The following is a 22,064-nucleotide window of genomic DNA, read 5'->3' as shown; positions in this document are numbered from 1 at the left end:
TATTGAATCAAATTCTGGTAATATGGAACAAAAATGGAGCAGGATTAGGATAGAAGAACACAGATTTATTTAAGGTTTTGTTACACGGTACGAGGTAGGGGCTAACAGCTAACTGAAAACACCCCAACCCCAAGATTGGAAATGCTACAAGTGTTACATGCCTAGCATTTTATTCAGTTCCGCAACAGACACAAACTCGAACTAGCCTCAAAATCTTCAAACCTGCAAGCAATGCCGACAAGTAGGAGTAAGAAATGAACATTTTTACTTGATGGAAAAAGGGAAAGAGTGTCATCAAGATTGATGCTGAGAGTGATAGAAAATGATGGAAACAAACTAACCTTCTTACAGCTCCTCCTTGGATGGTTCTTCAGATGTTGCAGAGCCTGATTGGATAGTCTTGTCCCTGTTCTTGTGGATAAAGTCAATAATGTCCTCCTTTGTTCTATTGCCTTCATATTGCAACAGGTTACCAGATGCAGATTTGAAGTACAGAGTTGGGTATCCTTTAACTTCAAACTTCCCTTTCGGGATATCATTCGCGGTTCCATCCTAACAACAGCAAGCAAAGGTAAGCAAGTAAGTGTGAGATTACCCACTAGACTAATCAAGGATTTTAGAATGTCATAAAACATAGATTATAGGCTTTGATCTCATAAAGAGTTCTTACTAGTTTTGCAATCATGACATTGGGATCATTCTCAAGTGAGATTGCGACTTCATCCAAGATTGGAGCTAGCTGCTTGCAGTGGCCACACCAAGGAGCATAAAATTCCAGTAGAACTGCAAGATAGAGATAACAAGTATTATTTCATAAAAAAAATTTAAAAAAAAAAAATCGTTTGTTTCACTGAATTCAATTCTATACTTGAACTAAATATAGGACTGATAATTGGATACACACCATTCTTTCCTGAGTTAAATACCATTTCCTCAAGGCTATCAGTGACAACAACCTTCACTGGTTGGCTGTTGTTCTCGGGAATAGGCTCTGAGCTTAGAAATGGCTTCAACTTACCGTCCTGCAACAATATGGCAAGAAAATAGGAAATTCGAGCAAGCTGTTGCATTATAAAACACAGAACTACCAGCAACAAAAGTAAAAGAAGCAGCAGCTCATTACCTTGAAGTCCTTTACCCAAGTTGCAATTTGATCAGGTTCCACATTTGGCTTGAGATATTTTTCGCCCTCATTTGTCTGTCCTAAGACAAGAGGTGCCTGATCCTCGTGCACTTTAAAGTACTACAACCAGACAAGAAGAATATTTAGCGAGTAAATAGTGGGCAAATCACATACTAACTAGATGAGTTAAGTAAACATATTTAAAAAGAATGAAAATAACCTGAAACACACCACCACTGGACTTGACATCCCCCAACATAAAGCCTATATCCTTTCCCTTATAAAACGCTGCAATTTCATCGTATTTGGACTTGAACGCATCAAGTTCACTACTGAAGTTCACAAACAGCAACACCTACACATATACAACGTTTAAAGAAAATTAAAATACTTCATAATAGCATATTCATTGGCAAAAACAAAAATAAGAAATAAATTGAGCCAAATCAAGTAGGTTACAATGCAACTAAGAAGGTACCTTGGCATACATAAGAAAGATGATTAGAATAACAAATCTTAAGAAACATACCTTGGCAAATTTACTCCTGAAAAACTTGTCAATATAGGGATAATTGTCTGGATTTTTGTCAAAAACAGTCACTATAGGAGTACTAGCTTCATTAATAAATTTCTCCATTGCATCAACATCAAAGTCCTGCAAGAATGTAAAGCTAGTTCAAGATTGAGCAGGAAAACAGCAAAAAGAAAAGGAGTTACATCAAGAACAGTTGGGGAAAAATGTTAATATACCTGGTAATCAGCAAACAACTCATCAAATGGCTTAAGTAGACGAAGAGTGGGCTTATCAACTGGTTCGCCCCGGGGGAGGTGTTTAGCGTCAAGTGTATGAGCAAAATCATAATCAGCTCGGAGTTTTTCAGCTAGAGTTATGAAGTTTTCAAATTCTGCCCCAGAAAATTTTGGAAATACACCAGCCTAAAGTATAATACATGAAAGTGTGATGAGCAAACAGTTGAGCAGAAGCTGAAAGGAAAGAATATAACACAGAGGTTAGAGGTACTGCAACTTACAACAAATATCTTTTTCTCATCAATTAGAGAAGAAGCATCTTCCCTGGACTGGATTTCAGTTGATGCAGGACCAGCTTGTTTCTTCAAATAAGTAACTATACCATCTGCTTCACGAGGGCCTTTATAATCTTGAACCTTGTTTCCTCCATCACGTAAGATCTTAATGGATGGGAAACCTTGGACCCGGTATTTGGTGGAAAGTTCTTTGTTTACTTCATCACTGGCGTCAACTTTTGCAAGAGTGATTGGAGGGTCATGACTACTCAAAATGGATGCAGCTTTTTCATACTACTCAATTCAAATGCAAAGAAGAAAAGAAGAAATTTTGAGTAACTAACACTTTTACAATATATATGAAACATTGGACATGCTAAAAACAAGCTCTTAATTAGCAGCAATTGAATCCCATGAATTACCTCTGGAGCAAGTCTCTTACAGTGTCCGCACCTTTTATAAGATAGAGTAAGCAGGAAAATGTCAGGTCTAGGGAAAGAAAAGAACCAAATTTCACGGAGAAAATTAGAATCAAATTTGAAGTGATGGAAAAATGAAGCAGCTTAGGTTACCAAGGGGCGTAGAACTCGACGACGATGAAATTGTGTTTGGCCACCGTGTCGGAGAAGTTAGTATGGTCCAAAGTCAGCACGTATTCTTTCTCCTCCGCCTCCACCTCGGCGGTTGCTGCGGCGGCGAAGAGCGCCGCCAGAATTACGAAAATGCCAAGGAAAGCTCTCCTCCGCGACATGGTCAAACAGCAGAAGCTGTGTGTCCGAAACAGGGTACTGAGAAGTAGATGAGAAATGGAAACGAGACGAGCGGAGTGGGAAGCGCAATGCCTCTATGCCTGCCTTGCTAGTTAATATAAACGTGGAGATATTGGATGCCACGTGGATGTGTTTGGTTACGTGTCGGGAGATGATTGACGAGCGTATGTGTCACTGGAAAAATCAATTTGCCGTGGAGTTGTCAGATCATGAAACAAATGTGCTAAAAAGTCTTGCTACTTGGCCAAATTTGTATGTTCAATGAGTATGTCAAACACGTAAACCGGCGATATCATATCCATTACCCTGAATCCCTGATTTAGGAATTGATATTAAAACGATTGGACTGCGTTGTTTTTTGCGATTTTATTCTAACTCTACCGGTCTAAACAATCATCTAAAAATCAAGTTTCAAAGGTAAAATATGACTTTCATAAAAAATTTAATTGATGGAAAATATTCCTTGGACATGTTATTGTATATCTATTCGGTATGTGTTCTGTATATCACATGGAGCAAATCTTGATCACATCCAACATTGAAGGAGTCCAATCCGACCCGAGCAAAAATACAGATTCATCATTCAGTATATTAACTATTGCACAACGTGTCTTGGACTCGGTCTTAACTTTAGTGCTCAAACCAGATATCCGGAGCAGGAACGCCTTTAATTCTAGAAGACAAGCACAGTTAATGACAATCTACCTGATCACATTGGAAACGAGTGTGTCGGAAATCTCTTCACACATAGGCCTATTAGCCATGCCTCCGACCTCCCCAATGCATGCACTACACGTGGCTCACGTGTCGAGCCCCCGACATGTATCATCTTCAGCCTTCTATATAAGGCACATTTAATGCCTTGAGAGGAGACTTTTGAACTTTCACCTAACATATACCAGCTCAGAAATCTCCAATTCACTATCACTGCTCCCAAGCCCACATACCATAATCAATACGTAGACCTATTCGTATAACTCGATTGTTTTTGTTTTTTATTTATTTTTTGTTTTGTTTTGTTTTTTTTTTTAATTTCTAATAAATAAATAAATATTGTTTTTAAACAAAAACAAAACTTTCAAAAAAAAAAAAATTAAAAAATGACACATCAAACTTATGGCAAATTAGCCTGCTAAACAAATTAATTTGGACTCAATTAGACAATTTATCACTTTAAAGGATTTAAATGGATTTTTTTATTTTTTTTTTTATTTTTTATTTTTACTTTGAGATCCAATTGACATTGGGGCTAATTTGAATATTTTTCCTTATTGCACTAAGTAATTTTGTGTACTAAGAATGGCTAACACCCTAACAGGAGAATAACTCATCTTGTGAGGAAATAAAAGGTATTAACAAATAACAAAGTAGATTTATTTCCAATCCCGTAAACAAATCGTGCTTTAAAGTGATTCACGAAAGAAAGGATTTAAAATGCAAATGATAAAACTGCACCAGCCAAAATCACCATTCAAGTATGAGCAACGAAATTAATGAGATCTACCAAACATGAACATGATGAGAACCTGCGCAACATATACGTGGTACTTCTCATAACAAAACAAAAAAGTAGACTCACACGACAAACAAAATCTGGTGCTTTCAAATGTAGAAGTAACACATTGGCAACAAATTTTGGCCGGAAAATGCTAAACTGACGGTTTGTCTGCTATATGATCCAAAGTTTCTGTATTACAACCAGGAAACCTTTAAAGGATTTCCAGAACCTGAAGGATTTAAGCTGATGCCTTACATGAGGATTTTCAAGCAAAACTAACCTACTCCATATTTATCCTCAACATACAAGCTTCTTTGTGAAACTGTTTACCTTCTCTGCAGCTGAGCAGCCCTGTAGTTTTCCACTCTTCCTGTTGATACAACATGGAACAACATTCCTGCAGAACTCTACTTACACAAAGGTACAGAGCATATTTTCTTCCATCAATGCACTATCAGAGGATTTTTTTTTTTTTTTTTTTTTTTAGGCTAAAGCTGTGCAGCAAGTATTTCATTCCATGTATCAGGAATGCCCGGTAGGCACCAATGCAAGCAATCATTTACACCCACTGAAGCTTTTAAACTGTAATGAGAGATGTGAGCCTCATCCCTTAGTTCAGAAATAGCGGTTATATCCAATATTCTCACATTGGTACCCTTCACAGCGCCCCCAACAACAGGGTCACTTGATTCGTCTTGCCAGATTTCACTCCCTTTTGTAAGTGGAATGGTATTTTCACACCTACCTCCAGTGTTCCATTCCCCATTGGAGAAATGTCTTGGGGATATAGTACGAAAGAAAACTTGAAGCTGTGGACGAAATTTAATTTGTCTGTCAAACCATCGGGCAATACTATAAGCAGTAAAATTTTTGGCATTCCCTAATGCAGCAAGTTTCCTGTCTCGAACTGGCATTCCATTTACATGCATCACCCATTTATTTGCATTGATCTTCCCTCTATTCCAGTGATGACCTGTATTCAGTATCACAACATCAAACTGGTCAAGATAAGTAATCAAGAAGGCTGGAGGTTGATCCAAATGCATAGCAAATTCAGTGGCTGGATCAGCAGCGTTGAGTGGCTCTATTCCACAAAGAGTCGCTGACCAATAATACAAAATTGTGGTATTTGTATTAGGCAACCTAAAAGCCCATCCATCAGGACGTACAGCTCCACGTGGTGTGACCAGGCCATACTTCCATCCCACATCTTCAACTTCTGGTCTCCCCTTTCCACCAGTGACCATGCACATTAGAGATTGGAATTGCTGTCTACCCAAAGAATCTCCAATAAAAGCAATAGTTTTGTCCTGCATTCTGAAATACGGTTACATTTAAGTATGAAGCATTAGTTCCAAACATATTGAGAAGACATTTAATTCATGGAAGATGGGATGTGCATTATCATTCTGATCAAATTTCATTTGGTTTATTAGTAATTGGGGTACAGAAGAACAAAACAACATATTATATTGTTTTATCCAGTAGTATTTTATCAAGTTTACACACTGGGCTAGAGGAAGTGGAACTGCATTTGTAGAATGCCACGACCTTAAAGCTGATTTGAATATAAAAACTTTCATTGGAAGAGTATATGAGAAATTGACGATGACGAAAGGGATACATACCTCTTTAAAAAATTGGAACCCTCAAAATCTGGCATCTCACACTTCTCTGGTTGCCACCTATATCCCTCGTAGGAAAAATCAGTACGTTGGGTCAGCCTACAGGCCCACATATCTGATAACCATTGTTTACACCCCAATCCAGAATACAGTGGGTGCTTACTGTCTGGAACCCATTTGCCTTTAGCATAATTACAAGCTGTGCAAAAGGGAAATGACACAGATACAAATGTAAGCAATTGGTGTCTCTCACAGAGTTTGAAGAAATATTCCCAAAACCAAAACTCACTCTCACAAATAAGCCCATAAATATAAGATTGTAAAATAAGCACTAAAGTCTACTGTCCTACCTTCCTTCTGAAAACCAGAAGCTAAAATGTGGTTCTCCTCTTTCCTTCTAGGTAAAAATGTGTCCGTCACATTTGTTTCATAACCACCGAAATCATTTGCTCTGTTTTCAGTGTTTGTCACTTCTGTTATTCCATTATTTGAATATTCATTACTAGTATTATCCTCTTCTGACTTTAGTGACAGTGAAGAATCAGCAGGCTCAACCACCAGAAATTCTGTAATGAGGAACACATTATGATATCATGATATACTACTTGATCTCTATTAAGGGAGAAATTCACATTTTGCAACAGAGAATGGCTCCACAAACAAACCTGAGGACTGCATTATAAACTGATCTTGTGTTGACAATAAACTAGTGAGAAGCGGATTTTTCTCACAGTACCAGAACACTATGCTTGTAAATAGAAGCGCAACCAGAGCAAGAGTAAATTGTCTTCCCCAGAATCTGACAACATTTCCTCCTTTCATCTCTGACTGAGCTCCAAAAGAAACCAATCTTCTAGAGACGCAAGTATCAGAGACCTTAGCTCTGCAAGTTTTTATCATTTGAAAATTAAATACCAAAAGAAATCTAGCATTGACCATTTGACACATTTCATCACAAAATAAGAACAATTTTAAGCAAATAAGTAGTCAAGCAACAGCTACTATGCATGTGAGCTGCAAACTATGAAGAGCGTGGAATATTGAAGACAGGAAATGCAGTCATGGCATTATCGCCCAGCAGACTGCAGCCAAAACACCCTCAAATAGAACGCCTTGCTCTCCATCCCTTTGGCAAGCCTAGAGAATATAAACTACTTCATATCACACCAAAGTGCAGTGCTCCAGTGTCTCCTCCTCTAAAAGGAACAGAGATCCAACTCAAGCCTCAAACTCATAAGAATAAAATCCAGCAGTCAAAAATAAATTTACAGTCACTGTGGTTTTCGCACAACAAAATAGGCCACAATCCAGACATGTCCATTGCATCTATAACCATTGGCGGCTCACCATAAACCAAAACTCCAAGCTGTATACTTAGAAATGGGTTTATACTTATTAATTCCTCAAAAAAAGCTTTCGCATTCAGGTTTTATTAAAACCAGAAAAAAACAATAATGCGTGGTAACAGGATAGATTAAATCAAGGAACATAAGGATAATTCTTCCAGATAAGAATAGAATAGTCCATTCCCCCCGAAATATAATCATTCCGTAAATTCCAATTCCACGGCTTCGCTTAATCGCTTTCATACGTGTCGTATGAGAGAATCTAAGAATACTATCGTACTATGCCAACAATAAACAATGCTCGAAACGCAAATGTCAACCAATTTACCAAAAATAGCGATACTGAGGTTGTGGAATCTGCAAACGAAAGAGAGGCGGTTGTCATATAAAATGCTTTTGCGGTAGGTAAATACCTGCTGATAGATCCGCCGAACCACCACCAGTCACCGACAAAGAGAGATCGCCGCAAGAGGTGTAATAACCACGCACACATACACATATACACATTTATATACGTATTGTATACACAAGCAACACCTGAGCGATGGAGATTTGATTTATACGTTACGATGGTTATAACTTACAGGGCCGGGGAATGGAATATGGGGAAAAGCGTGGTTCGTTATTTGAGAAGACGAGGGCGAAAATGGAAAGCTACTTGCGGGGTAATGACAATGATTTTTTCCCCATAATGACCAACAAAGATGTATTGTGTTTGGCCACTTTATTGGAAGATTGCGACTGGGGTTGATGTTTAAGTACTTGTACTCTCATCATATTTTGTAATGAAATTTTTTATATTTTCATAGAAAAATGGAATAAATTATTTTTCAATTCAACAAATAATTTGATTTTTATATATTTTTTCAAATGCAAATATATATAATTTCATGTGTCATAATTATTACGGAGTACTTTACTTATTCACCAATAATGATTCAGGGAATTATACTGATGTGACAAACACGAAGGTGTATGATAGGTAAGTAGTTTTGTAGTATTGTGTGTTTGAACCCATATGAATACAACTACTCCTTCGGTCAGTTATGAGGTCAGTGAGACAAAATATTATGATCGGAAGTGTCTAAAGTGAAAATGAGAAAATAGGCCCCCATCTAACAATTAATGTGCCTTTTATAAGCAATGCAGGGTAAACATGTTGGGCCTTTGGCATGTCTTACACGTGTGGAGCGCAAGTTAATTGGTCATAATTATCTTGTAAGTGTGCATATTGAATTCAAAAGGTGATGAAATGTGATGTGGCTTATAATTCTATTTTGATAGTGTCTTTAAGTTAATCATGGGGCTAAAGGCTTAACTATCGATCATATTAATGAATTTTCCGGTCAAGAACGATTAGCGAGACGAATTGGAGCGAAGTATACAAGGCACTCACTCAGCTTGGTACCCACAGCCTGTATGCATGATTAATATCGGATGGATGTGATCAATTTTGACCAGTCCCGTTCGGATACATCCAATCACTTTTCAAGTCTTAAGTTAATAAAGCAAACAATGGCTACCTTCGATTGAAAGTTGAAAAGGTAGTGAATAGCTACATTTGTCTTGAAGTTGAAAAAAGCCAACTCAATGCTCCAAACAATTATGAATGTGTAGTCGCAGGGAGAAAACCACCACAAATGTCTCTATTTGGCACTTAATATTTTAGTTTTAGTTTTATTTTTTAGGTTTTAAAATTGATCAATTCATCAGTTAAGTTAGCAAGATGGGAGACATAATTATCACCAAAATAACAATATTTTGATAAGGGAAAAGTGTCAAATTGACCCTCTAAGTCAACTGGATAGTGCAATTGAGTCCTCTAACTAAAAAAACTCAATTAAGATCGCCTAAACCTGTTAAATTGTTCAATTAAGTCCAAGATGACTTGTTTAACAGGTTAAATCTTCATATTGTTGACATGTGTCATTTTAAAATATATGTTTTTGTTTTTTTTTTTAAATGATTTATTTATTTATTAATATATAATATTATTAAAAAAAACAGCCACCTAAATAGCTTTGTGCGTTTTCAAAAAAAAAACAGCTTTGTTTTTTTTTTTTTTTTTTTATAAATTTTATTTTTTATATATAATATATATTTTAACAAATAAATAAATCATTTAAAGAAACAAAAAAAAAAAAAAAATTAAAGTGACACGTGTCAACAATGTGAAGATTTAACCTGTTAAACAAGTCACATTGGACTTAATTGAACAATTTTACAGATTTAAGGAATCTGAATGAAGCTTTTTTTAGTTAGAGGACCCAATTGCACTATCTGATCGACTTATGGGGCCAATTTGACACTTTTCCCTTTTGATAAATACCGAATTAGTAGTAATATGATTAGAATGTAATTTTCGAACTCTAATGCACTATTTTGTCGGGATTAAGATGCATTATTGGAGGTTAAAAAAAAACTCAATTATACTATTTTGTTTAATTTAGATGAACAGTTCTATAAAAATTTCAATTTTTTTAAAGGGGTGTCTTGAATAGTTGTTTTTTTTAATGCTACAATCTAGAACTAATAAAGGCTCTACTGAGATTTGAATTTACAATTTCCTATATAGGAGTTCAACCCAGGTATTCTTTGTGCATAAGGTGCTTGACATCATGAATGGTTGTTTGATGTCCTTATTTCAGCATTTAAAATTGTAGATCAAATGTCACAAACAATTGAAGTGATTACGATTTTAGTGCACAAAAAGCAAACGATACCAAATCTTTCCGGGCTTTCCCCAATTTCTCTTCCGGTCTCCCCCTGGCCCTGCCGTTATTTCCTCCGGTGTTCCTTCTCTATTATCAGGGCGGGCGAGAAATATCCAAAAAGCGAGAATGGGGTTCCAAGAAATGGAGCCCATATTTGGGCAGCTCAAGGCGGAGTGGTCAGCTCCACAGACAAACTCCCTGCGCCCTTTCCTCTTACATGTCCATGGCCTGCCAACTGACCCTCCGGCACTCCGATTCCACGTCACTGATTTCCACTCCAACACATGGGAAGCGCTCAAGACCGAGCAAGACCTCGAAGACATGGTTCCTCCTTAGCCCCTCCTTTATATGTCTCTGTTTTATTTATTTAAAATTTTTCTTTCCATTATTGTTTATATTATGTGTACAGAGGGACGTGACATGCATAGGGGGCTCATGGTCTGACTTCTTAGATTATGTTTTAGCTTCCATAAAATCCGATGATGTAAAGCTTGTTCTGGAGGGAGACTCCGTGGGTAGTTTTTACATTGCCACTTCTCCTTTATTTTATTGTCTATTTCATTTTTCATAGTAGCTTGTTAGGGGTTGAGCTCATATTGAAAATTTAGCTTAAGAGACTACCAGCTAGCTATTGATTGATAAATTGCACAGTGAATATTTCTTTAGGAATTCAAACCCCCCTAAAAGTTATAGGGGTGTTTGGTAAATGGCTGTTAGCTGATTGGGTTAGTGAGTTTGACTAGTTGATAGCGTTAGCTGATTGTAGAAAAGTGTTTGATAAATTAGTTGTTAGCTGTAACTGATTACATACAAAATGACTTTCTCAAGTTGATCGAAAAAGCTACTTTGATAAATTAGTTGTTAGTTGTAGAAAAGTGTTTGATAAATTAGTTGTTAGCAGCTTTTTGAATTTTAGCATTTTGGAGCAATAAGTTGTTACAAAAAGCTAATTAATCAAACACTTATATTGATTGTTTAATCAAGTCAACGAGCTAATAGTGGTCAAATAAACCAAAATTGGCTTATAGGCTAACTATTTTACCAAACAGGGCCATAATGTTGGATTTTTGTTGTTTTTTTTATAAAGAAGCTGCTCGTGCAAAATTAATTGCTCAGAAAGCAAAGGGAATGCCCCGTATCACTATATTACTCAGAAAACTGGTGGATGCTGCTGCAAGTGAGGCTGTGGCTAATTTTTCTCTGGAGCTCTATAAATCATTGAAGAATGTGCAGAATTTATTGATAAATGGTGGTGCTCTGTTCTTGACTTATAAAGTAACAATTTGTGTACATATGTTTTATAGAAGTTGTTGAGTACTGATTCCTCAATGCTTTGTAAAAAGCTTCCTTTTTAAATTTAATGTGGACTTTACCTAAAGATCTTAAGGTCTTCCCCTTGTGTCCTGTCATTGCCTATTTTCTATACTCATGTACCTGTTCTTTGTTAATGCATTCTTCATTGTGTGTTTTCTCCAGCTTAAAATCTTCACTCCTTAGGATTATGTTTTCACTGGGAGTTAATTTAAATTTCTTGGTGATTATTCTTCAGAGCAAGAGCGGTGTTGTCACTTAAGTAAAGCTATATCAGTGGAGCAGGTAGTGACATTAGCACTTGTGTTGTTAACCTTTACTTATGCCAAGTTTATTAGAATCACTAAAGCCATTAATCTTTTGTGTTCTTGGTCCTTGTTCAAGTATGAGGTCATGGGCTACTTGTTAATGTTATAATGTTTCTGCACAGATATTATACTCCCCTACACAGCTATGGAGTTAATTTTCAAATTGTTCCTGTTGTGTCATTGTAGTCAGTATATTCTTTTATAAAATGTTCTCTTTGTTTATTTTGCAGGAAAAGAATGAAACCATCCAGAAGCAACTGGATGGATTTCTGTACCCAAAAAGACAGAAATTGACTAAGGTTACTGACAAATCAAAATCAGATCCTGCATCTATTATGGACTCACAAAATTCTCCAGGTATCAATTATGAAGATTGGACTATTAACTTGTCTGGGATACTGAATTCTAGTTAGAAACTGAACGTTTGGATATCCTGCAAATTTGTAAATCAAGTTTGAGTGCCAGTTGACCCACTCTAGACCTTAAGCCACGGTCTGATGTTTTATGAGTTGTCCATGCAGAAACAGATTATTTGTATGTTGTGGGGTTTTGTATTGAATTGTTTGTTATGGTGCATTTATCTTCATGTTTTGTATTTAACTACACTGTTTAGGGTTTTTAATCCCATCAGCCATCACTAATTATTCTTGGGAACTTTCTGAAGATTTAACACCATGCTAAGGTGCATGTAATGCCATTGACATCAGCATTGGGTATACTGCAAATTTCTCAAATTCAAGCCATAATGGAATTCTGATGAAATCCATTAGCCACTAAAGCTGCCTATATATGGTGCTCTACTATGACTTGTGTGTTAATTATGGATACCATCTGTCTCGACTGTATAGTAAATAAATTTAGAATACTTTTTGCAGTTTCAAACAGATCAATGTATGCTCTGAAATCACTTTTTAAGACTGATGGTGTGTCAGTGTATCTGACTGGGATTTAGGATTTAGCACATTTAATTAGATTATGGTTTTTATGGGGTTGAGTAACTTCCTTATCCTTATGGTTTATTTGATAAGAGACATTCCTGTTCATTTTTTCGTTTTGGGAAAATGCAGATAGTAAAGCAGCACAACAGCCCTCTACCAAAGTCATTAACCGTGTTGTGCCAACTCGTCGCAGGTTATTATTGTCTATTGCAATCACTTCTGTCTTCTTTATAACCATTCTATATATGTTGATTGTACATTTTGGTGGCAGGGCCAAAGTGAGAGGAGTTCTTTTGCAAGACACTGAAGATGATGCACAAAATTAGGAATCATTTGCCATTTATTTCCATGATCAGAAGAGAATATTTCAAGATAGCTTTTACCTTGTCTATTCCCAGAGTAATATGGAACATCACTGCACAAGTGAAAGAACTTCTGAAGTTGCAAAGTTGTTTTGAAACTCTTTGTTAGGTTGAGCAAATTAGTAGAGTAATTATATATGCAGTTACATATGGGTTTGTCTGCATTTGAAGAGAAAAAAGTTGTTTGGACTATGTATTTCTAGTTTCAATTCTTTTCCTATATATAGATATTTGCATTCCTCTTCTGTATATGCATGGAACCATAAATTGATCAATGAATCTTATTTTTGTACAGGAGGGACAACTTGATGCAGAATTTCATTTTGGCATACATGTGTGATATGTGGCGTGCTAAAGATACAGTAGTAATTGTAGTGTCTTGCTTATACTTTTTATAATTCTTGCATAGTTGCATCACTGCATGTTTGGCTGTTTGCACCATTTATATATTTATTTATATGCCCTGATTGCCTTTCTTTCACTTTTCTTGATATATGATCTGCCACTCAAAAGAGGTGTCCTTTTTGTTTCTTTCATGTGTATTTCCTGCCTCAAAAGAGGACCACCTGAGTTTGCAAGCAGCTTTCAACCAAACAGTTGAATCATCAAGGACTACAGGGCAATGCAATTCAATTGAGAAATGGACATTTTGAAATTATATCTATTTGGGTGATTTAGCTACTGTTTACATACTTAACGATATCTTACTATCACGACCTGGACCGAATTTATATTAGTCTCACAAGGGTAGGATACCGGATATCATATGCCAAAAAAAAACAATATCATAATATTAGACAGGATCAAGTGGTGTTAAGAGCAGAGGTCTTTGTGCAATCTCTATCGTCTTGGTGTCACTTGGCCAACTATACATTCATTCATACCATTCTTTTTTGTCTTTTGGACTGACCTGTGAAAGCTCTACCACTTTATTGAGTAGTGACCAGTCCATGCCGGGGATTCGATAGAAACCCCCCCAAAAAAATAGAAAATAAAGTTGGGATTGATTGATGAACGTATAAATTTAGTGGGAGTTGAAATGTTGAATAGAGGAGCGACAAGATAGTGTTCAAAAGCGCCGAATTTTATATGTGCCACAACCTTTGATTTCTATGTTTCTTTCGGCTGTGTCTCGTACCGCACGTTGCCTTGGCTCTTCTTAGTGGATGATTAGTGTTAAATCTGGTTAGATATATATAATTTAAGGTTGATAATTTTCCAGTAGTATTATAATTATAACACGTGTAGTGTAATTATCTTTAACTATAATTCATCCTGTAATAATGAGATACCAAATCTTGTTACGATACCCAGCAGGAGCCAGGAGGGTCGTTTTCTTTGTTTTCTTTCATTAATGCTCAACCTCACTTTTTTCTCCCAACCCATCATTGCCTCCAATTACTGGTTCTGTCAATCTTGCCCGCAATTGGTGAAAGAGATGATACTATGTGATTTGGGATCGTTAATTTTTTAAATGCTCACGTCTCTATCAAATTACTTCACTTTATATGCTTCAATTAGAATCAACTCCACCTTACACAAAGTGTTTGATTACACTAAAATTTGAGTCCAAATAAAACTATGATATATCAAAATTCAAATGTGATCTGTGTATTGTTTTCTAAATCATAATGAGGGTGTTTGGTAAATAGTTGTTAGCTAATTGAGTTAGTGGATCAGACTAGTTGATAATATTAGTTGACGGTAGAAAAATGTTTGGTAAATTAGCTATTAGCTGATACTTGATTACATGCAAAATGACTTTCTTAAAACGTTGATAGAAAAAATTGTTTTGAGCAGCTTTTTGAATTTTAACATTTTAAAGAAATAAGTTGTTATAAAAAGTTAATTAATCAAACACGTATATTAATTGTTTAACCAAATCAAATAGTCAATAATAGTCAAATAAATTAAAATTAACTTATAAGCTAATTATGTTACCAAACATGGCCAATACATGTAAGTTTCATTATGAAAAATGATGACGAGTGGATCATATATTTCTACTGTGATATGTTTTATTATTATTATTATTATTATAATTATAATTATTATTATTAAATTAAATTCTAGGCTTTTGTGGTAAGTTCTGGTTTATTAAAAAAAGAATGGAACACATATTTTATTATTTTATTTATTTTCTATCAATAAAATTGCAATAGTTTATTCTCCGAGACTATATATATATATATATATATATATATATATATATATATATATATATATATATAAAAGTATGGGCCTATGTGTGGGGGAGAGGTGGGGAGCATTGTATTTTGTGGGCAAATTATAACATGAACAATGTGTATTCTGTTATAAAATGATATTCAAATTATGTGTATGTAATTAATCTATTATGTACCTGCAATTAACATATTATGTGTTTTTAATTTATTTATAAACACATAATTTATTAATTAAAAATATATAATATAATAATTACATATACATAATTTTTGAATCAGAGTCATAATGTAGACCATGGTCCATGGTATAACAATTGTATTTTGTGGAAGTTATAGTGTTCTAGATAGACGTGAAACTGGTTAGATAGAGTGGGCGATGCCTACAAAGAAAAAAATTTGTTTGATGGGTAGGTAACGTCAAACAGCAACAATGACATGTTCTACTTTCATCTTCAGTGGCCACAGTCCTATAAATTATGGTAAGTATGCAATAATACATAAGTTTCAGAAAAACTGTGACCCGACAAACAGGTAGGCATACCTATACATATACCTCTTTTCTTTTGACTGTTTTCTGTTCTATTAACATATTATATTAATTGCTATTCAATCATGAATCTTGGACCATGTCCCAACTGTGGACCCCTTTGCTGAGCTGTTACTCTCTGACTAAACAAACAATGCCCTCCCGTCAACCAGTCAAAACTCATGCCAATTTATTCTACTGTGGATGTTAAAAACAAAGTTGAATAAATATATATAGTACATGTGAAAAGGATACATGAATATTTTCTTTATAATTATCATTCATATCACAAGCTTTGAAAGATGATACAAGTGTATATATGTTGGCCAAAGTTCTAGAATTACCCATGTCTAATTGTGATTATTGTTTGGTTAATCCTTTATATAATAAAGCTATATGGTTTGGGGAATAATTAATGTTACAATTAATGTCACAACATCCTTTATTATTAAAAAAAAAAAACACAACATTTAAAAAATAAAATAACTATATATTATATAATCATATAAAAAATATACTTTTGAAAAATAAAATAGCTATATATTATATAATCATATAAAAAATGTGTTCAATTAGAGTTTAAATTTACACATACAAAATTTAAAATTTGCTTTCCAAATGTAATTATCTTAGTTATTATTCGTATTGTGAAAATTATAATATAGATGAAATACAATTAAGAATAGATCAATGTAATTATGTAAATTCTCTCTATGAATTTATTTAAATATGCACATAATTAGAGATTATATTAACCATACAAAATTATAATTTTAATATTAATTTTAATTTTAATTGTAATTTTGTATTCTATAAAAATAATAAATACTTGATCAATAGAAGTTCAAAAATATTATTATATTAAATAATTTAAAATATTTTAATTTTTCTATTTTTTATTTATATTTATAATAACATAATTTTTTTTCCTTGCATCGCGCGGGTGAATTACTAGTTAATATAATACTCCTATCCGTAACTTGCAATTAACAGAAGAATCTTTGAAATTAAAATCTTAGTGGAATGGGGTGTCAGCTTTGGCAGTTAATTAAACGACGTGATAGGACCGGAGTTAAGATTCCTCCAATTAATATATGATAAATAATAAGTGTGAACAAGACCAAATACCAAATACGAGTTATTCTTGAGTTCCCGCTGCATACGAATTCTTACCGTTGTTCTTAGGATGCATGAACGGTGTTCATTCTAGTATTGCACAATGTTCATGCATGCATTCTAGTTAAGTTCATCCATCAAACTATACATTGCATGTCACCTATGCAATGCACTCTTCATGGAATTTTATTTTATTTTTATCATATTTTAGTCGAAGCTTCTTCCCTGTTAATTCCCCTTAATTTTATGGTCGACTCTATAGCCGACCTTCGAGACTGGGGATGGGTTAGTTTGGGTTTAGGCGCAACAAAGGGGGAAAAGAGAAAAGCTATCTTTTATATTCATTGGTTGGAAGATTGAAGAATATTACTTATGCCTCATTTACATGCATGTTATATTCACTAATTGAATATCAAATTGGTTAGATTAGTTTTTTTTTTTTTTTTTTTTTTTTTATAATTAAAATTAAATGTTTTTGTGCTAGTTTCTAGTTTATGGTTGGGAATATTTGTTTAAAAATATAAATCCCATTGTTTTTAATTTAATTATATATATATATATATATATATATATATATATATATATATATATATATATCGACTTATTCACCACCAACACAACATACTGTTATTTTTAAGGTTGATTCTAATAGTAAAGTGTATATATATTTTTTGTTGGTAGGAGAACCATATTTTTTTTAGATTAAGGATTACTTAAATTAACAAAAACGTATAATATTATTTGTCCCAACAAGCTAGACTGTGCTGTATTGGCTATAGAATTATAATTCTATATATTTTCTTATGTTCACATTAAACATACTTGTCAAGAAATTTCAAATTTTCCAAAAACTTGAAAACAGTTAGTCAATAATTTTCCCCCTTTTGGAAAATTTTAGAATGTAACGTAAAGTCATGCTGTGTTATTAAAAAAAGGTTAAAAACTTAAAATTAATAAATAACATGACATAGATATATTATTAGTTATTTGTTCAAATTGAACTATTAATTATTATTATTATATAGAGAAAATTGCATATTTGGTCCCTGAGTTATACCCAAGTTCCAACTCGACCAGTCTCTGAGTTATGACCGTATCCATTTTTGGTCCCTCAATTATGAACGAAGTGGCGCATTTGGTCCCCGACCGTTAAAACTGACGGAAATATTAAAAAATATTTAAAATTTGAGGGGTAAAGTAGGAAATTTACATTTTATTCTCCTTATATCTAAACCACTTTTACAACGTTATATTATTTTTCACTTCTTAGCCTCTTATTTCAAGATTATTCAATTCTAAAAGCATTTCAATAACTTTAGTATGACTTGTTAGGAACCTGGCTCTCGTATAATAAACTTAAGATTTAGCACAAACAAAGAAACACTTGATCATTGTCTTCAGAAATGTGTGAAACACACTATCCTATCAATTTCAATTTTCTTTACTAAGCAACAAAGGTAATCAAACTAGAACTTTTGAGATACAAAATGATGTCAAATTTCTCAATTTGCTTTTATGAGAAATTCACCAACGGAATAACTTGTGATTTTTAGTATGTAAAATTTTTTCATATGTAACAGTCAATAATCGTTTTTAGAAGTTACAAAAGTTTTTAAAATTTTCATAACTGAATCTTAGGTTCCTCATTCATTACTTTGGTTTTTAAGAAGACAGATGATGTGATGGGTATATATATATAATATAATTTTCATATATTGTCAGGATATACGATTCTTGATTAAGTTACTGCAAAGCTTACGAAAGAATTTTACGTACTAAAAATCTCAAGTTACTCCCTTGGTGAATTTGTCATAAAAATAACTGAGAAATTTGATATATTCTTGTATTTAAATAGTTATGGTTTGATTACCATTATGTTTAGTAAGAGAAATCATAAACTTTTAGGATGATGTGTTTTAAATGCTTGAAGACAATGATCAAGTGTTTTTCTTGTTTGTACTGAGTCACAGGTTTCTTATACGAGACTTAGGTTAATTACTAACAAGTCATACAAAGATTATTGAATTGCTTTTGGAATTGAAGAACATTGAAATAGAATGCTGGGAAGTTGAAAATTTCAAAAGTGGTTTCAATATAAGAAAGTGAATAAAATGTGTTTCCTACTTTATCCTAAAATTTTAATTTTTTTTTTTTATTTTTTCTGCCAGTTTTAACGGTCAGGAACTAAATGCGCCACTTCGCTCATAACTGAGGGACTAAAAATGAATACGGTCATAACTCAAAGACTGAGTCGTCACTACCATTATAACTCACGGACCAAACTTGCCATTTTCCCTATTAATATATCATATTGTATAGCATTGTAAAATAATCTTTTAGTGCATTGAGAAAGACACAAATTTATTAAAGTAATTTTTTTGACGACATTATATATTGTAATTTTTTTTGACAAAATATATTATATTGTAATTAAGGGATTCTTAGTTTAATATACAACCAATTACCACATCAAAATAATATCTTTAGTACATGAGAGTCACACGTGAGTACGTGAGTTGCATTCTTACTAACAATCTTTTGGGGTCAAAGTACTATAAAGTCCCTGTATTATAGTGTTTTATTCAATTTAGTCCTTGTGCATTTATTCTGTTCAATTTAGTCCCTCTACTTTAAAAAGTGATAAAACTAAGGACAATTGTCCAAATCTCATTACGAATATGGTCGTAATTATTTATTTTGGACATACTAATTTACTATATTGGTGGTAAAAATAAATTTTTTTAAATATTTACAGAGTAATATATTAGTAGGAATATAAATATCATCAGCGTCACGTAACCTAAGTTAACGATAATATTAACATTGTTAACTATTGTCCTTAATTGCACCATATTTTTTAAAGTACAAGGACTAAATTGAACAAAATAAAAGTATAAGGACTAAATTGAACAAAACGCTATAGTACAGGGATCTCGTAGGTACTTTAACCATCTTTTGGTCAAGTGTAGTTTTCTTCCCCAAAAGCTTGAATCTCCCACCCCAAGGGCCCACATTTGAGAAGATGTAAATCATGGTGACTCAATGGCTCAATAGGATATCTGTTCACTTTGGACATAATTCTCACACTGCTGCCGAGGTTCAAATCTTGGTCTTAGTCTCTTCTCTCAAATATTGCCTACTGATCCAGTGAGCTAAGCCCATGCGGGCAGGTGAAGTTTAGTTTTATCCTCTTCCTATAGACACTCTCTTGGTCGAATGTGATTTATCCTTAACTTTATGTGTGTTTCATAAATTATTACACATGAAAACAGTTTATTAAATGCACACATTAAAAATGGTATCTTTGGCATTACAAATAACTCTTCAATCATTTTCTAATTTATTACTCTGTATATGTTTTAATTTGTATTGTAAAAAGTATTAGTGGTAGGATCGAGATGCCCACATTTGTTGTTCAACAATATTAAATGGAAGGATTGAAAGTTGAATGACATTAAGAAATGAGCTTGGTTGGTGGGCCAGTTTTGACTGCGAGGAGTGGACAAAGTATTGGGGAAGAGAGACCAGAGGGCCCCCTTCATAACATTATTATTCTATATTTACAACTTGCAAAACTCTTCACAGGATAAGGCCACAACCTCTAGGCCCTCCGCTCTTAAAATTTAAACTACAATTCCAATGTTTTATGGTTTTGTACTATGTTAATTGTTTTCTTCTGATTGCCCCAACTAAGATTGCATCTTTCTTTTTCCTGTTCCTTCTGCTCCTCCCCCACCCACCCACCCAGAATCCATGTGATTTGCTGCAACCTCAAAATTCTGATAAATTTGGGAGAGTAGTGTATGTGTGTCTTACCCAGACTTCAATTCAATTCCACTTAGATTGGGTTTGTTTGATTTGATTAGATTAGATTAGATTAGGTTTCATGAACGAAGGTGAGGAGGAGGATATGGCGGCGATTCCTCCATTGTTTAGGTGCCCGATAAGCTTGGATTTGCTGAGAGATCCGGTGACTTTATGCACTGGCCAGACTTACGATAGGTCGAGCATTGAGAAATGGTTGGGTGCCGGAAACACGACCTGCCCTGTCACAATGCAGAAGCTTCATGATCCTTCCATTGTTCCCAATCACACTTTGCGCCATTTGATCAACGATTGGCTCCATCACGTCGCCATGTTTGATGACCACGAAGTGTTCGTCAAAATGATTGAGCATGGCGACATCTCGGCGCTGAAGCTGAAGCGTAATCTCGAGTCTCCATCCAACACCTTGGAGCAGAAGGTTGAAGCGCTGCAAAAAGTTGTGGTTTTATCGGATGATTTGCCGTTGCACAACTCTGCCTTGATCCAATTAGACTTCTTCGGCCTAGTTCTTGATCTGCTCTTCAGGGTTTCTGAGAATCCCGTTGAGGAGATGATCGGCATTGGTTTTGCGGAGCAGGCGCTTATTTGTGCATTGAAATTGCTTCCCTTCAGTGATTTGGAGTCCATTAATAATATACTGTCAAATCAAGAGCAGTTTCTAGCCCTGTTTGAGCAGGGCAGTTTTGTGATCAAGAAAAGCCTGTGCCGTTTACTGGAGGCTATTGCATCGTCGCCGGAGACGAGAGAGCTCTGCGCCGTGCTAGGAAAATCCGGCCGTCTTCTCCGGCAACTCATCACTCTAGTCAACATCACCACCGATGATTCTCAAGTCTCGGCAGCTGCAATTAAAGCCATTTCAGCTCTGTCCTCCCTGGAACCCAACCGCGAAGCCATGGTGAAACAAGGAGTCACCGATTCACTCATAACATGCATTCTGGCCAACGCCCAGAAATGCAAAACCTGCAGCTTAGCACCAATGGCAATGCGAGGGATGGAAGTGGTTTTAGCATCGGAGAGCGCAAAAGAAGCGGTTGTGAATCACCCCAACGGGGTCAACGCAATAGTTAAGATGGTGTTTAGAGTATCGGATCATGAAGGGAGTGACGAAGCCGTGAATTCATTGATGATTATATGCCGGGATTCCTTAGACGGCAGGGAAGCCGCCATATGCGGCGGGGTTTTGACTCAGCTTTTGTTGCTTCTTCAGAGCCAGTGCTGTGGAAGAACCAAAACGAGGGCAAGAATGTTGCTTAAGCTGTTGAGATCCATGTGGGCGGATGATCCAAAACATGCCGTGTAAAACTGGGAAAAGATCGATTTGCATAAATTTGATTGTATAAAACAAGTTCTTGAATTGAATGCTTCAATTCGATTGTAAAAGTCTTACACTG

The 22,064-nt window shown here is 34.8% G+C and overlaps 4 protein-coding genes across 5 annotated transcripts; 2 read left to right on the top strand and 2 right to left on the bottom strand.

Moving 5' to 3' along the window:
- Nucleotides 1–44: 44 nt before the first annotated feature.
- On the bottom strand, nucleotides 45–3,013 carry LOC109194079 (protein disulfide-isomerase-like). Its single transcript, XM_019344952.1, has 11 exons — nucleotides 2,721–3,013; nucleotides 2,571–2,601; nucleotides 2,155–2,442; nucleotides 1,874–2,059; nucleotides 1,653–1,778; nucleotides 1,344–1,478; nucleotides 1,124–1,243; nucleotides 905–1,022; nucleotides 671–783; nucleotides 342–552; nucleotides 45–222 (listed from the first exon to the last, which is right to left on the bottom strand). Exons 1-10 carry the CDS (start codon nucleotides 2,897–2,899, stop codon nucleotides 346–348), a joined length of 1,503 nt encoding a protein of 500 aa, XP_019200497.1. The 5' UTR covers nucleotides 2,900–3,013; the 3' UTR covers nucleotides 45–222; nucleotides 342–345.
- Nucleotides 3,014–4,445: 1,432 nt separating this feature from the next.
- LOC109193806 (protein trichome birefringence-like 14) lies at nucleotides 4,446–8,073 on the bottom strand. Of its 2 annotated transcripts, XM_019344627.1 has the most exons (6): nucleotides 7,801–7,873; nucleotides 7,716–7,744; nucleotides 6,707–6,924; nucleotides 6,392–6,607; nucleotides 6,045–6,240; nucleotides 4,446–5,733 (listed from the first exon to the last, which is right to left on the bottom strand). In XM_019344627.1, exons 3-6 carry the CDS (start codon nucleotides 6,861–6,863, stop codon nucleotides 4,905–4,907), a joined length of 1,398 nt encoding a protein of 465 aa, XP_019200172.1. In that variant the 5' UTR covers nucleotides 6,864–6,924; nucleotides 7,716–7,744; nucleotides 7,801–7,873; the 3' UTR covers nucleotides 4,446–4,904. The 2 variants fall into 2 exon arrangements, with proteins under 2 accessions (XP_019200172.1, XP_019200171.1); XM_019344626.1 differs by lacking the exon at nucleotides 7,716–7,744 and having other exon boundaries at nucleotides 7,801–8,073.
- A 1,993-nt stretch (nucleotides 8,074–10,066) lies between these two features.
- Nucleotides 10,067–13,336, top strand: LOC109193792. The gene is made up of 7 exons (XM_019344605.1): nucleotides 10,067–10,425; nucleotides 10,511–10,616; nucleotides 11,189–11,350; nucleotides 11,651–11,697; nucleotides 11,951–12,077; nucleotides 12,788–12,851; nucleotides 12,930–13,336. The coding sequence occupies exons 1-7, from the start codon at nucleotides 10,228–10,230 to the stop codon at nucleotides 12,982–12,984; spliced, it is 759 nt and encodes a 252-aa protein (XP_019200150.1). The 5' UTR covers nucleotides 10,067–10,227; the 3' UTR covers nucleotides 12,985–13,336.
- A 7,100-nt stretch (nucleotides 13,337–20,436) lies between these two features.
- On the top strand, nucleotides 20,437–22,040 carry LOC109193827 (U-box domain-containing protein 26-like). The gene has a single exon (XM_019344654.1). It carries the CDS (start codon nucleotides 20,735–20,737, stop codon nucleotides 21,971–21,973), a length of 1,239 nt encoding a protein of 412 aa, XP_019200199.1. The 5' UTR covers nucleotides 20,437–20,734; the 3' UTR covers nucleotides 21,974–22,040.
- The last annotated feature ends 24 nt before the right edge of the window (nucleotides 22,041–22,064 follow it).

The sequence above is a fragment of the Ipomoea nil genome, unplaced genomic scaffold (genome assembly GCF_001879475.1).
Source record: "Ipomoea nil cultivar Tokyo-kokei standard unplaced genomic scaffold, Asagao_1.1 scaffold1932, whole genome shotgun sequence".
Taxonomy (NCBI): Eukaryota; Viridiplantae; Streptophyta; class Magnoliopsida; order Solanales; family Convolvulaceae; genus Ipomoea; species Ipomoea nil.
Note: the sequence above shows the minus strand (reverse complement) of the source record. Positions and strands in the feature narration are given on the sequence as shown.

Coding starts and splice junctions, on each gene's coding strand:
- LOC109193806 (XM_019344626.1), bottom strand. CDS start 7,886: ATGTGTATGTGTGCGTGGTTATTACACCTCTTGCGGCGATCTCTCTTT. Junction 6,608..6,706: donor GTTTATAATGCAGTCCTCAG/GTTTGTTTGTGG, acceptor TCCTCATTACAG/AATTTCTGGTGGTTGAGCCT. Junction 6,241..6,391: donor TTCTGGTTTTCAGAAGGAAG/GTAGGACAGTAG, acceptor CCTTTTGCACAG/CTTGTAATTATGCTAAAGGC.
- LOC109194079 (XM_019344952.1), bottom strand. CDS start 2,899: ATGTCGCGGAGGAGAGCTTTCCTTGGCATTTTCGTAATTCTGGCGGCG. Junction 2,060..2,154: donor ATGAGAAAAAGATATTTGTT/GTAAGTTGCAGT, acceptor ATTATACTTTAG/GCTGGTGTATTTCCAAAATT. Junction 784..904: donor ATTTAACTCAGGAAAGAATG/GTGTGTATCCAA, acceptor TCTATCTTGCAG/TTCTACTGGAATTTTATGCT.
- LOC109193792 (XM_019344605.1), top strand. CDS start 10,228: ATGGGGTTCCAAGAAATGGAGCCCATATTTGGGCAGCTCAAGGCGGAG. Junction 11,351..11,650: donor GCAGAATTTATTGATAAATG/GTGGTGCTCTGT, acceptor ATTATTCTTCAG/AGCAAGAGCGGTGTTGTCAC. Junction 12,078..12,787: donor GGACTCACAAAATTCTCCAG/GTATCAATTATG, acceptor GGGAAAATGCAG/ATAGTAAAGCAGCACAACAG.
- LOC109193827 (XM_019344654.1), top strand. CDS start 20,735: ATGAACGAAGGTGAGGAGGAGGATATGGCGGCGATTCCTCCATTGTTT.